The 15,634-nt window shown below is 36.7% G+C and overlaps 1 protein-coding gene and 1 pseudogene across 8 annotated transcripts in view; one reads left to right on the forward strand and one right to left on the reverse strand.

The window, feature by feature from the left end:
• NAV3 (neuron navigator 3) overlaps positions 1–15,634 on the reverse strand; it is a 598,387-nt gene that overhangs the window by 210,316 nt on the left and 372,437 nt on the right. For 7 of the 8 annotated variants that reach the window (XM_086712755.1, XM_025927005.2, XM_025927006.2 and 4 more), the window contains exon 6: positions 148–216. The exons of the other annotated variant lie outside the window; for it this stretch is intronic. In XM_086712755.1, the coding sequence (XP_086568881.1) occupies positions 148–216 (69 nt within the window). The remainder of the gene's footprint in view (positions 1–147; positions 217–15,634) is intronic. 8 annotated transcript variants of the gene reach the window in all.
• Positions 6,562–6,638, forward strand: LOC112863985 (U2 spliceosomal RNA; annotated as a pseudogene).

The following is a 15,634-nucleotide window of genomic DNA, read 5'->3' on the forward strand; positions in this document are numbered from 1 at the left end:
CAAATCCAGTTGGAGGAATTCATCCCTCTAAACTTTTCATCCAGAAGTATGTGATTTATGAAAAAAATTTAGAATGATAGGACAAAATATCACTGGGCAGTTACTTTATTATCACTAACAAGCAATAAATTAGAGATATTAACTGACCTAGTAGGCTTTTTTTGACTGGTTGCAATTCCACTGTGATTAGATTGAGTTGCATATCTGGCTGCCAGACTGTATGAGGAGAAACAGAGAAATTGAATTAAAGAGATTCTTTGAACATGGAAAGAAAGCACAAAATTACAAGAAAACTAGGAGTTAATGAAATGCAATTGGAACATGTATAAGCATGTATAAAGAATAAATTAATTAGAAAATTATGATAATGCAACACATATACCATGAACTTTGATTAATGAACACACTATGAAATAATGCCATGCACCCCTTGTCACGGTATCATCAATGATGTTAAAATTATGGTTGTGTGATATCGTTCATATTATCTTAAGTAGTACTTCATTGCACAAAAAATTCAATGTTTGTAAATGACTATGAAAACTTCAGGAAAGCTAAAGTCTGACTTTACATGGTACAAAGATATCCTTCTCAAAAAGGTTAAAATGAACAGAAAACATGTAAGAGTCATTATCTTCTTTAACAAGTTCTTCTAATTTGATGCTTTAACCAAAATGCTATCTTGAAAACCAAATGACTAAAACATCTGGTGTCTGACAAATGTAATGTGTTGTATCTTGAATGCACCTAGAATGTTTTAAGGAAGTGAACAATACAAGATGTTTCTCTAAAGAGAGAGCTATGCAAAAGTCAAATGGATTAAACTAGAGTTAAATTCTTCAAAAACAAACTCAACAACTGTTAATGACAACTTCTGGGCATTCTTGAACAATAATTCTTAATAATTTTTTTAAATAAAACTCTTCACTCCAAGACACAAAACAAAGCATTATTTAAACCGAGCTCTAAAGAGCAGTGAATACTTTGCAAACAAAATGAAATTTTGCACTTGAAGTTAAGCTAATTTTGGAATTACCTGAATGTTCCGAAAATTAGTGTTTTGCAGGCTATGGTCAGACCCAACTAGACCTAAAACATGTTCAGATACCCTGTAGTGATCATGCATTGATGCCTGAGTGGAGAATCACTTTTCAGGTGAACTGTGAGGACCGTACATGATGTGCATGTAGTTTCCAAAGTCTCCAAGGAAACAGGAACAACATGGGGGTGTTAGAATCGGGGTAAAAGGGTCAAAAGAGCCCTGATGCAGTTCATCCAGTTGCTTTGCTGCCAAGCAACAGGGATTTTAGTCAAGGCAAGGATTTCTTACGGTGTTGACATGCTTCCTAAGTTAATTCTCCCTCCACTAGGGAGCAAGAAGACCTTTTAGACACTGCCTGGGTAGAAAAGGATAAAATCCGCATAGCTAAGGAGCTTTTCATAGCACTTATTTTTCACATTTGACATGTGAATTATTATTATTTGCACATAATAACATCTGCATTCTAACTCCCCTGGACACTGAGACAACTGGCCCCATCTGCTGAAACTACCTCGGGTGACAATGACATCAGAGAATAATTTAAAAATAAAAACCAAAGTGTGTGAATGAAATGAGATATTAATTTAAAATCTAAATTTAAAATAAAAGCACCCAAAGTGAAGGAATATTTTTTGTGAACTTCTCAGTCTACTTTGTGAATCTAAGAGAAAGAGACCTACCTCAAGGTTCACTACTATATCCTATCCTGTACTCTCCAAAATTGAACACACATATGAGCTGGAGAAATGACAATGAAATAATAAATCCTTCTTAAGGGAACCGAAGACACCTCATAGGGGTTTCTTCCATGATTTTAAAGAAGTACAATAATTTCTAGGAGGGAAGTGGGTAGGGGGAGAAAATCTAGAGAGGTCAACTGACTTGCTAAAATCAGTTTGGTTTTTATGGCCCATGTGTTTTCTAATTCATGATGAGATAATAATATTCTATGTTTGCCTAGATTTTTGCACCAAACCCTCATATTTTAATCCTTTGACGCTTGGCTTCTGTTCTGCTTCCCTCGCACTTGTGAAACTGTTATGTGAAGAACACGGAGTTTTCTTTAATTCTCACCATACTCTAACATCTTTGTATTTGGCCATATTGCTCACTCTGCCTTTTGCAATCTTTCTCTTTTATAGAGTGTAGCACCAGTGAGCTCACTTGATTTGCCCACCATCATTATTATCCATTTTCTCTTTCCTTCGCTGGGTCCTTTTCCTTTATCAAGGTCATAAAGGCATGGTTTTTCATATGCCCTCTCTCCTCACACACTTGTATGCATTCTTTCACTTAGCAATTCATTTCTTAGCTAAGATTTTAAATAAAATCTATTATAAAATAGAATTAATGTGTGCATTGCATCCCCAGCCCTCAACAATAACTGAGTAAAAGATGCCCGTTTCCATGATCTTCAAAGTCACCACATTAAGCACCATTTTCCTTCTTTTATCCCCCAGGTCTTAATCAGATCCCTCCTCTAATTTCTTGTTTCTATTCATAAGATCATCATTTTCTTTAGTCCAATGGGCTTGAGACCTCAACAGTTGACTCTTCTCTTTTTCTTTGTAATTATTGCAGATATGCATTCAATAGGCTGTCACGCTGATTCAGCCTCTATAAGTCCATTTGCATGTATGTTCTCTTTCAATTTCCTTGTTTACTGCACTAACTCAAACCCCCAGTACTTCCCACAATGCCTTCGGCTCCTTATTTTCCCCACGGTGCTTGTAATACCATATCCCAAGTTTCAGATGTACAAACAGTCTAGTAATAGAACAGGTGAGGAGGTACAGCTAATGCAATTTATTGGTAAAACAAACACAAGGGACATGTAGACACAGCTCTGAGGCAAGATGCAGTAGATAAATACAGTCAGAACATCGTTAAACTAGGAATTTTTAAAACATCTGGATTGAAGAGTATGTATTTTTTTCCTAGAAAGATTGTTCAATGAGACTTCTTCTAACTAGTGGATGATAAAAATATCAGAAACAGAAGCACAAAAGAAATATTTTGAGACTCATTGTGGGTTCCACTGAAAGAAGTATCTGCTCATCTAGCTGATAAAGTGAAATATCAAGGGAATGCTTTTTATTTCCCTAACATGGAAGACAAGAGGAAGAAACTAGAGGCGGTCAAATTAATTTTTAAAAAAATAATAAAACTCATCTGGTCTTCAACACACAGAAAGATCCAAACTACCAGACCTTTCTAATGTAACTTCAGCGCAAATGCCCATGTTGAACTATAATATCCACTTGTTATGAGGATAGAAAGCTTCTCAGAGTAAACAGATCCTGATTGTGACTTACCCATTTTTACTAACTGCTAGTACCTGACCACTCAAAGTGTTGTCCAAAGACCAACAAAACTGGCATCACCTGGGACTTTTTAAAAAATAATGAGGGGGCTCCTGGGTGGCTCAGTCAGTTGAGCGGCCGACTTCGGCTCAGGTCACGATCTCGCGGTCCGTGAGTTCGAGCCCCGCGTCGGGCTCTGTGCTGACAGCTCAGAGCCTGGAGCCCGTTTCGGATTCTGTGTCTCCCTCTCTCTCTGACCCTCCCCTGTTCATGCTCTGTCTCTCTGTCTCAAAAATAAATAAACGTTAAAAAAAAATTTTTTTTAAAGAAAAAAAAAAATAATGACCCTCAGGTCTCATCTGCATTTTAACAGGATTCTTACGCATAATAAAATTGAAAAGGCTGTGCTCTACAGAATACTCACAAATGTGCAATCTTGCAAAAAAACCCCACAAAAAACAACAAAAAAACCCCACCTTCCATTCTGTAAAGTCAAACAGCATAATCTAAACATCTCAAGCCATGCCTCATCTCCTATCCTGCAACAGCTTTAGATACTATTGATAGCCTCCTTCTAGAAATCCTCACCTCACATAGCTTTCCTAAAGAAACAGCTACCTCTCCAGCTACTCCTCCTTCCCAAATATAGATCGACTATCTCCACCCCCTAAATTTTGTACCATTATCATGAATATTTTCAAAATTGTAATCCTAGGCAACAGGCGATCTATTCTTCTATTCTTTTTACCTCAGGTGTTCATTTTATAGTCAAATCTCAACCCTAACCTCGAGGTCTCTTTCCTTTCCTAAATATCATCTTGACATCCCCTAGATATTATACCTGGATCTATCACCTAGATTTCTCCCAGATATTCCCAAAATGTTCATAACAATTCATTCCCCTTCTTTCATACCATCCTCCCTCTTTGTCATGTAACTTGACTGTCACCATTTTTTCTGTTGAACAGTATGGCATTGCCTCAGTCATTACCCACTACTTGCTTTCTCTGTCAGTCATCTCTCCCACAGAGCCTAATAACAGCTCTTCTTTGTTATCAGTCCATTTTTTATTTCCACACAAATCAGATCATTCTTCTCATAATCAACAGAATGAACTTTCCCAAGACAGAATGAATGTCAACCCCTTTTCTTGAAGTTGCTATTGACTCCTCATTGCCCACAGGGTAAAATCCAAGCCCTGTGACTTGGTGTGCAGCGTTTCTTTCTGCTTTCTCAGATTCTTTACAGCTTTGTCTCCTCTGTACATCTCTGCTCCGTTTTCTCCACTGTCACCACACCTCTGCTCCGTATCTATAACCTCTTCTCCCACGGGCCCATGGCTTTCTTCATGAGGTTTCCTTCATCTGAAAGACCAATCCTTCTCTTCCCTATATTACAAAACCTTACCGCTGCTTCAAAATCCTGCTCAAATGTCACCTTTTGTTGAAGCATCTCTCAAGTTTCCCAAAGTTAGTTTCGTCCTCCCATGGTCCACAGGTCTTAATTCTTCTCTAATTAGTAGGTTAATATGGGAGTTTATCACGATATTTGCCTGTGTCCTGAGCAGATGTATCGTTCACTAGGACAGGAATTGTGTTATGTCAACTTTTGCATTCTAATTCCTCTCATGGGGGTGATATGTGTTTAATCACTAAATACTTGACTGATATTAATTGAGTGTTATTTTTTGAACAAAGGTATGTTATATCCCCAACTTTTATGCAGGAGGAATCGTTTTAAGAATGGATATATTGGAAGTATATTAAAGGATGGAACAAAAAGACACTCATTTTCATTGTGTCCTTAGTAAGTGATCAGCAGTTCACATTTATTTTCTCACTTGTTCCTTACAATAGTCCTGCAAAGGTGAGACTCTATCCCTGACTGAAACTATGAAACTAAAGATTTTAAACATTCACTTACCTGTATACATTATACATCTTAAAAATAACAGTACTAAAATTTGAACTTTGGTCTGTTAGATACTATATAATCTGTGCTATGCTCTATTATACTATATCGTTTTCATGCAAACTGATTACTAATTGCAATATTTTAATGCTTCTTTTTCTATTAATTCATTGCCCTATGGATTTATATCTCCAAGACAACAACAATAACAACAACAACAACAACAACAACAACAAACAATTTCATTGCTGCTACAAATAGCAACTCTTCCAGTATCAAAGACATCTACTTTCAAAATATATTCTTTAGCACTCAGATATGTAATATTAATAATTTATTTCAATGGGTCACTTTATATAGAAATCTAGAATAGGCAATAATACAATTTGAAAGAGAAAGATACTTTTAGTACCGAAATAACTCTCCTCACAATTCTTCCACGTAAACAATATCATTTAAATTGTTAAGCAACAGGGGCGCCTGGGTGGCTCAGTCAGTTAAGCATCTGATTTTGTCTCAGGTCATGATCTTACAGTTCATGGGTTCGATCCCCACACTGGGCTCAGTGCTGACAGCTCAGAGCCTGGAGCCTGCTTCATGGATTCTGTGCTCCCCTCTCTCTCTGCCCCTCCCATGCTAGTGCGCTCTCTCTCTCTCTCAAAAATAAACATTAAAAAAATTTTTTTAAAATTGTTAAGCAACATTTAATCAGGGCTAGGAAATATGGCATAATAATTATAGCCCCCTGCTCCCATACCCATTGCACAGATGATTAACCAGTCAATCACATAATTCTTTCCTATTGAGCCCTGTGGTAGCTCCAAAATCCTTGGCCAAGACTCAGGTAATCTTTTTTGCCTGAATTGAGAGAATTTATTAATTGAGAGAATTAGAATGAGAATAAAAACTTATTTGAATCTCTTTATTGTCTCATCAAAACATTAAGAAGATTTGAGTGGCTCGGTACAGATTTTTATAGAAGGTTCTATTTCTATTATAGTTATGGGAACAGTAGAACTCCATGCAGAAGTGAAAGTTACATAATCTTAAAAATTATGTAAAATCTTAATGTTTAGTTTTTATTTTCAAAACCAAATTGGACCCATAAAAAAAGAACACATGAATCATTACAAGTTACCAACACATAATATCTGAGTCTCACACAATCCGTCATTCTTTATCTACATCAGCTATTACGAAGTTTCTTCTAAAAAAATATCAGTTGAAACAACTCATATTTGAGCTGTGTTTAATTATTACGATAATTGAACATACTTATTATGACATTTGAAAATATTTTATTCTATCGCTTCTTGGCCTTTTGGCTAAGATCAAGTGTGAAAATATTTTATTCTTATTTATTGATTCTACAGATATCCTTTTAACACCCATGATTTGCCCAGTTAAGAACCTGGAGAACCACAGCAACTTGTTAAGGAGTTGGGCCTTTGTCCTGAGGCAGTAGGGAATACCAAAAGCTGTTGACTGCAGAATAAAGGATAAATTCTCAGATTAGAGAGACTTTCTCTTAGGTGGGTAAAGGAGGAACTAGAGGAGGAAGAAAGTTGGGGTATTTGTCAAGGCTGGAACCCAGAGACCAAATAGGAAATCACTGCTATAATTCAGGCTAGATTTGAAGAGTGTCTGAATGAAGACAGAGGCACAGGAAACAGAAGTAAATGATTAATGAGAGAAGTTAATTGTACCTGGAGGAACTGAAGAAAAGGGAAGAATTTACGAAGGCTCCTGGTTCTCTGGCTTGAGTTGCACAGGATAGTTACATACATGCAGAGTAGGAAAAGCAGACTGAACATCCCTGGCATAGTGTATGAATGGAAAAAATAAAGACTCGACTTCTCAATCATGTCACTAGTCACAGGGTGAATGAATTAACAGGATATATTGGAAAGATGTATACTCGGTGGTGAATAAACTCACCTTTACAGTGGAGCTAAAGTCAAGATCACTTTAAGAGGAAATCAACTGCACATTCCTCAGAGTTTTTACAGTGGAAGGTAGATATAGATATTATGAAATTTGATTCAGTTTTATGTTGTATTTATTCTAATAAGCATGTATGTATTGATGTAATCAACAGGTTAATTAATCATTAAAGACTTTTATTGACCACCCATATGTATGGCACTGGGCTAGAAAAATTCAATTTGGAAAAATAAGATTTACACATGCATGGTTTAGGTTTTACTGTGAGAAGTATAACACTTAAAACCAAATATACTAATTCAAACTCCTGTCTAAAAAGTATAATTTGATATTCAATGGAAACTGAATTTACTTCAAGCTTGAAAGGAGCAACATGCAAATATTAGGCAGGTACATAAAAGTGATACATTAAAATTTTCATTTTCTCTAAATTATTAAACTCCAATGTCAGTAGTAAAATCTAGTGTATGCGTTAGTAGCACAGGATTTCGACTCAGGCTGCTCTATCTGAATCCCGGCTTAGCTGTTGCTATTCTCTTTGCCTGTTTCCTCATCTGTTAAATGAGGATGACAACTTTGCCTACCTCAAGTTTTTATAAGGTTTGAACTGTAAGTCACTTCAAAGGGTGTCTGGCTTACATAAGTGCTATGCCAGTTGAAAAGAAAATTCAGTGGGATTCAGGTGTACTAGATTTCACAATTTGAAAGACAAGGTTAAAATGTCTCAAAAGCTGAGGCATTCCTCAATAACAACAACAAAAACAATTTGTCTTTAAGAAGATATCAAATAAACTACCATAACTCCAAATGTATTGCAAAACAATCAAAAGGAAGTCTCTCAAATGCGGTTGTCCGAAGTTTGCTCTGAGTTTGCTCCCTTTTCCCCCCAGCTTTATCCTTTTTCCCTGAGCAATCTCTTCCACTTCTATTGTTTCAATCAATAAAACATGGTTAAACAAAGTTCCCATGCCTGCATCTCTGGCCCTGACCTCTCTACTGGGCTCCAGAGCCACGCATAAGGCACCGCCATCTAGAGGTCCCATTGAAATATCAACTTGAAGGCCAAGGCTGAACTTTTTTCTCTCCATTTCCTTCATCTGTTTTGATGATTGTATTGTTTTTTTTCCTGACTGAAATATATCGCTATCCAATGAGTCAGAAGGAAATAAAGAAAGAAAGGAAGAAAGAAAGAAAGATGATAATTTTATTTCACCCTTATCTCCAAACAATCCCCAAGTCCATTTCCTAGTCAGAACCTCATGTCTATTAACATTACACTGTTCATTTTCCTGCCACTATAGCTGCAGGGTCCCTCCCAATCCTCCCCCGAATGCACATCTTTTCTCTACTCTGTCACCAAGGTCATGTTCCTAAGTTATAAATGGCATCATTTTTTCTCTGCTAAAAAAAAAAAAAAAAATCTCCAAGACAATTGTCCTTTACGTTCAAGAAATGAGTCCCCACTCCTAGACATAACATCCAAAGCCTCCATAAATTGACCTCTGCCTGCTTCTCTAGTCTTATCTTTCATCACACCCTGTGGCAATTTAAACATAGAACTATAATAAATTCTTTGATGCTCCTTTCATTAAGAGGTGAAATCTTTGTTCCACTGACACTTTCCTTGAATTTGGGTGGGCTTGTCACTCCATTGACCAACAGGTCACCATGTGAGAAGTACAATGTCCTTGCGACTGCCGTGCTGGGGGAAGCTTTGTGTAATCACTATTCCCACTAAGCTGCCAGACACATTGAGTGAAAAAGTCACCTTGGAAGTGGGTTCTCCAGCAACAGATGTTCTGCCTCCCAGCAGTCTGTGACACCCCAGCCACTCCACCCTTCCCTGTAGAGGTCCTCAACACTGTGGGGCAGAGACAAGCCATCTCTACGGTGCCCTGTCTGGCTCCTGGGCTCACAAAATTCATGAGTATAATCAAATGGTTATTGCTTTGCACATCTATATTTGGGATATTTTTTTGAACAGCAATGGATACTCAGAACACACTTCTATTCACACTGTTTCCTTGTCCACATACTTGCAGTTTCCTGAATATAAATGGCATTTAATTCATCAGTGACTTCATATGAGCTCTTTCCTCTAACTGCGGTCACTGAGTAACTCTGTTGGATTAGTTAGCAAACCCTGATTGAACTATCTGTTTAAATATCTAGGTTTTCTATTACATTGTCAGCAATTTGAATGGTAAAATCATCACCATATCTCAACCACACATCGAACATAATTCTTGGCACACAGTGGGGACTGACTCTTTGTTTGCTAAAAGGTCACAGCTGAAATTTTAAGTCACCAATGAAAAAGAACACTGGGCTCTAATGTAACATATGAAGAATCATTAGGAACAATATCATCTTTCATTAAAATATTTCATTTCATTTCCATACAGCATTCTTTGATTAAGCCCAACTGCACAGTGATGTACTCATTAAAACAAAAATCAAGCACAAAAGAGTTAAAATTTATGTACTTAATACAAAAGTGATTGAGTAAACTAAGTTTTTTAGAGTAAGGTAGAATATAAAGGCAATTTTTCATCTACATACATTCTTTTAACTCCTCATCTATATTAAGAAACTTGAGAGAAAATTACTTTGGAAGCACCCTTTATTCCTCTCTTGTCTATTTACCATTAAGTCTTATAGTCACATAAACATATTATGAGTAAAAATCCCTCTACAGAACCCTTATGTAGTCAGACATTTTGTGCTTTTGATTCTCAAAGAAAGAGAAAAACACACTTAATCATAAAATCACATTTGTCTTTTTAACGGCACTATTCCCAAGGGACCAAGGAGACCTACAAAGAAATCACAAAATAGAAAGTAAGAAATTTCCTGGATATGGGTTTCAGTGGACAATTTATAAATTCCAATTGTACTTTTATTGTTATCATGTTAAAAAGTTAGAAATTATTCCCTTCCAAATACACTGAAAATAGCTTGAGATCTGGAAGAAGTCACCCAACATATATTATAACTAAGTCCATGGGAACAAAGTCTTAAAAGATTTTTAGACAACAATAGATACAACAAAATAAAAAGTTTTGAAGATAGGAAAGCACATCCACTAACATTTTAAGACTGAAATAGATTAAAATATATATCCTTATATATCCTATAATTGCTAAGAGTAGATAAAAACCCATGCATTCAGAATTAAGATTCAAAGAATTCTCTACACCAAATTCTTCCTTTATTATAAAGATTTTCCCTTTTATAGGATCCTTGTGCAGTGTTATAAAATGGTAACTGACAAGCTATTGGCTCTAAGAAAGATGAAGGTGTTCAACCACTTCTGTAAAAATATCTTTTGCGCCTCAAAACCAAATATGTTCCTTCAGAAATATTTAAGATATTCTGCAACAACTATACTCACCATCAGAGTATGTGATAAAAATACTCTGTCCCTATGCTTCAGTTTAGCTGAGACAACACTGAAAACAGTTATTGCCTAATCCATAGATGAGTCAGAAACTTAGCTTTCATCCACATGTGTTTCTTTTTAGTAGCTGGGTGGCTGAAATATCATCCTGATTATATGTGAGACAGGTTACTGTGATAACTTATCCCATTAGTGACATATGGTATGTAAATAGATTATAACCTCTGTGTTATCTTAAATTTCAACTGACAGTTAATAAGGCCACCTGCATGGTCTGTTTTTGTGGGATCTCAAAACGGTAACTAGAGAGGGAGATGCCTGTGTAAGATATTACCACATCAAAGTCTCATGCTTTTTTAGGAACGTAGAACTTCAGGATAAAGGGCAACTCAGGAAACCAGGCTCATATTTCTCTCACAATCTTACCATAAATGAAATTTCCCAACAATGCTTTTACTTACACATAGCTCAAAGCACTATCTTGCTCCATGGATCTTTGCCACTTATAATTTTCAGCATGGAGTAAAATTGTATTACAATAAATTGAATGCTCCATTCCAAAAGTTCATTTTAATGCAACTACACACACACACACACACACACACACAGAGGACCCTGACTACTTTGGTAAAGACTACCCTGATTAGTGAAAAATCTGAATTACTTAATACTTGTACGACTTAAAAAGTGCTGTAATAAGCACAAAATATGTTAACTATTTCTTAGTACATGTTTCTGAAAATGACTTTATTATACTTATAAAATAATTATGTAACTGAATGCTTACACAGTTTGAAGATCTAGGAAAAAGTCATTTTTTTAGAGTTCTTATAATTGGACTATTCTCAATTTATTGCAAAACAATGTAATCATCAATACATTCAGTTTCATGTTATGAAGGAGTGGCTGTGGTCTCAAAATATCTCTGATGGTGAGCTTTGGTCCAGAGTCTACCTGACAGTTCTTGCAGGAAAGAGGGCTGGTTGTGTTTGTACATCTTTTCAGACTAAGAGGTCAGTCAGAAAGGGGGAGCCTGTGGGGGTTGTCAGAAGGGGAAGCTCAGGAAATGGAATATGAAGAGGCAAATGTTAACAGTGTGCTTTATGATAAGGAGGGACCCTTGACTAATGGTTGAAGTCTCATAGGCAAGACTGTCTCAGCTACAGAAATGTTTACAAGTCCCCTAAATCTAACTCGGTGCTCACCCTGTCATCCCCTGATTACTATTTGGTTTTCTATGTAGCTCTAACTATGGGAAAATAATTCAATGGTCATACTGGCATGATTATTATAGTTATTATGACAGTTGCATTCTCTATTGTTAAGTCAGTAAGTTGAATGCAGTCTCTAGTGGAAAACAGATTAATATAAAATAATTTCATATGGTATAACCGGAGGTATAATAATTAAGTCTACATTATCAGTGCTCTATTTGAGAAGTGCCCCCATACATACTAAAAATCAAATCGAACCAAACAACATCTAGTGTTTGGGAGACAATGTTTGTAAAATATATAAAAAGGATGTGAAAATGTCCTATGGTAAAATGTTGAAGAAATAAATTGCAAGTTATCCTGAGTCACAGGATACAATGATACACAAATCACATTGTTGGTTGTTTTAAGAGCAAACTATAAAGCACTGGCTAACTATTGTTTTTACTTATACATTTATGTCAAAAAACACAAGTCTTAAGTTAAAATCGAAATTAGTAGGCAGTCTAATACTTTATATATTATATTCTCCTAACTCCCTCGAAAAAGTAGGGTAGAACTACAATATTTTTATTATCCATCTGGAGACTTAGACTCAGTTAATGGATTTTTATTTTTTTTTAAAGAAGAAAAAAGAAAGTTATCAGAACCAGAAATGATTCGGTCCATGCCTTCTGAGACTCAAATTCATGTTATTGTTTTCAACGTTTATTTATTTTTGGGACAGAGAGAGACAGAGCATGAACGGGGGAGGGGCAGAGAGAGAGGGAGACACAGAATCGGAAGCAGGCTCCAGGCTCTGAGCCATCAGCCCAGAGCCCGATGCGGGGCTCGAACTCACGGACCGCGAGATCGTGACCTGGCTGAAGTCGGACGCTTAACCGACTGCGCCACCCAGGCGCCCCCATGTTATTGTTTTCCCTAATGTGATGCCATTAGCACGCTTAAAAGGGAATAATGAAGGTTTAAGTTCACAACATCAAGAATAACAGGATAGAAGAGCCATCAATGGACAAGAGACTTCAACAGACTTTGAAAAACTGAAAATAAATGGAGTAATGTTAATGGAAAATACATAGGAAGAGAAGCTTCATCCCAGTGTACACATGCAGGGAGGATTCAGTCTAGAAGAATAAGGAGGAAAGCTGGACTAGGAAATTGGAGGTAAAATGAAGAGACTACAAAAAGGAGATTAATCAAATATCCACATCAATCACTATCAATGACCGCTCTATGGCCGGATATAAACAAACCAATTAATTAACCTTCCAAACAAACAAGAAGCAATTTTAACTACCAACAACTGAATAATCCAAGAAAAGGAATGCTGGCATGGAGGGGTTCCTCAATACACCTGGACTCATCCTTCTAAAGCATCATTAAATGAACATTGGCTCATTATTTCAATTTTTTTTTTGAGTTTATTTATTTGAGAGAGACAGAGACAGGGTGAGTGGGGGAGGGACAGAGAAAGAGGGAGACAGAGAATCCCAAGCAGGTTCTGCACTGTCAGCACAGAGCAACCCTAGACCATTCTTAAAATTGTCTATTAGTTAATGGCTGCATTCAAACAAATATCAACTTTCAATAGAAACTCAAGACAGCTGTTGAAAAGGAAAGAATCACAGTATATGTTTTGATTCCGCAGAACATATTTCTAATACCCATTATAGAAGTACTCCATTGGTTTGAAAAATCTTGGAATCAATCTGTACAAAATAGAATGTAAATCTTATGAGCCTTAATTTTAAGAGTGCAGATGACAGAGGATGGAAATTGTTAGTGGAGGCGGAGAACTGAATAGAAATGTTAATAGCCATATTTTATAATACAGAACACCCAAAGATATTCTACAGTTGAGAGAGAAGCAAAGATGTTCCTTCATTATATAAAGTTACAAAGTTAAACAATAAAAGAGCTAAAAAGAGTGAAATTTCACTACATTAGTAGCAATCCTAGGAAGACCTGTCCACACACTAATGACCACCTCTAATTCCTCTCTCTCTCCTTTTCCATTGATTGTCCATTTCTCCTTGATTCTCATCAAGTTACCACAGTGACCACTCCACTGAATAGCTCTCATCAGAGTCTCCAATGAAAAATCCAGGAATCAGATCTCGGTGCTCATCCTGCTTTTGTGCAAGTTTTGAGGCAGTTGACATTCTGCAGGTAGGTAGGCAATGGTTAGAACCACAAACTCTGTAGCCAGATCGCCTGGATTAAATATACAGTTCAGTAACCATGAAACTTTGTGCAATCTAATTGGTCTTTCGATTTCCAGTTTCGTTTTTAATCTGATCACTACGATTACTTACAATAGCTATATCAGAGGGTTGCTGTGAGGAATGGAATAATTAATAAGTATATAAAGTACTTAGAATGGTGACTGGGGCTACATATAAATTATTATTATTAATCTCCTCCTTCTCCTTAGCCTACTTTCTTCACTTGCTTTCCAGGCAAACAAATTCTGGTTTTCTTCTGACTCTACAGGCTGCCCTTTTTTTAGTTTCCTCTAGCAGGTCTTGCAATCACTCATTGTCTAAATACAGTCTGGCTCTTGGCCCCAGTCCTCATCTTCTCTTCATCTGCATACAGACTTTTGGTGACTTTATTGTATCTAGGCTCACAGTTTTTATAATTTCTATATGTTTGTATTCATAGAATTTTCATATATGGCCTACACCTGTCCCTTAAATACAGTCTTGCAATTCCAATTGCCTTCTTCGTATTTCCTCTTGTATATACCTAGTAGACATCATAAAATCGACATGTCCATAAGTAAATGTCTTTCTCCATACCAAATCTGCCCCTCCCACATTCTTTCCCTTTGCAGTAAATGGAATTGCCTTTCCAATGAGAATCTCCTCTCTGTTTACCAATCCCACTTCAAATCTGTCAGCTAATTCTACTGACACTGCCTTCAAAACCTATTTTGAACTTAACTTCCTCTCCACTTTCAATATGGTACTCCAAGCTTTTCTCCATGACCTTCTTCCCTTCTTGTTTTTACCTTCTCCCCATTAAAAACTATTTCCAACAAAGCAGCCAGAGTGACCCCTTGATTTTTATACCTGTTTACACCTCTTTATGGAATATGGTGGCTTCCCATTTCTCCTGGAATAAAATCCAATGTCCTTGCAGTGGCAAAAGGGTCACATCATGCTAGTGTCTCCCTGCTCTTCATCTGAATTAATCCTACTCTTTTCCTGCCTCCTTCCCTCTGATCCATCCCAACTGGGTTATTTACTCTTCTTAAAATAAACCAGACAAGCTCCTAACTCAAGGTCTCAGCTCTTGTCTTCTGTCAGCTTGAAACTCTCTCTCCCAAGATAGCCACACTGCTGATTCTCTTACCTCCTCTGCTCAATGTCATTTGAGTGAGGGCTCCATATTTAAATTTGCAGGAATATGGCTTCTACACAGCATCTTTTTTTCTGGTTTGTTTTTCTCCACCATCAGCTGTCCAGTTAGTGATACATATTTTAATTTTTTATTGTCTCCCATCACTAGGGTAGATGTAAGCTTCAAGAGGGCAAGGATTCTTTAATCTCTTTTGTCCTCTGCTGTATCTCAAGTGCCCAGAAGAGTGTCTGAAGAATGCTAAGTGCTTAAAAAATATGCATTGAACACATTAATGGAGGATGGGAGAGATGGGGAGTGTGTGAATCAAAAGAGAATGACCAAATCAATGAATACAAACTAGTGTAGAAGTATTTTATTTAGCTATATGGGAGTAACTACCAAAGGAAATACCTGAAATAATTAAAGTGTTTACCTCTTTAATAATAACTAAAGGGTTTATCAGACTGGGCATGAG

This window comes from Puma concolor, chromosome B4 (assembly GCF_028749965.1).
Source record: "Puma concolor isolate L17-30 chromosome B4, mPumCon1.1.hap2, whole genome shotgun sequence".
NCBI classification, from domain to species: Eukaryota; Metazoa; Chordata; class Mammalia; order Carnivora; family Felidae; genus Puma; species Puma concolor.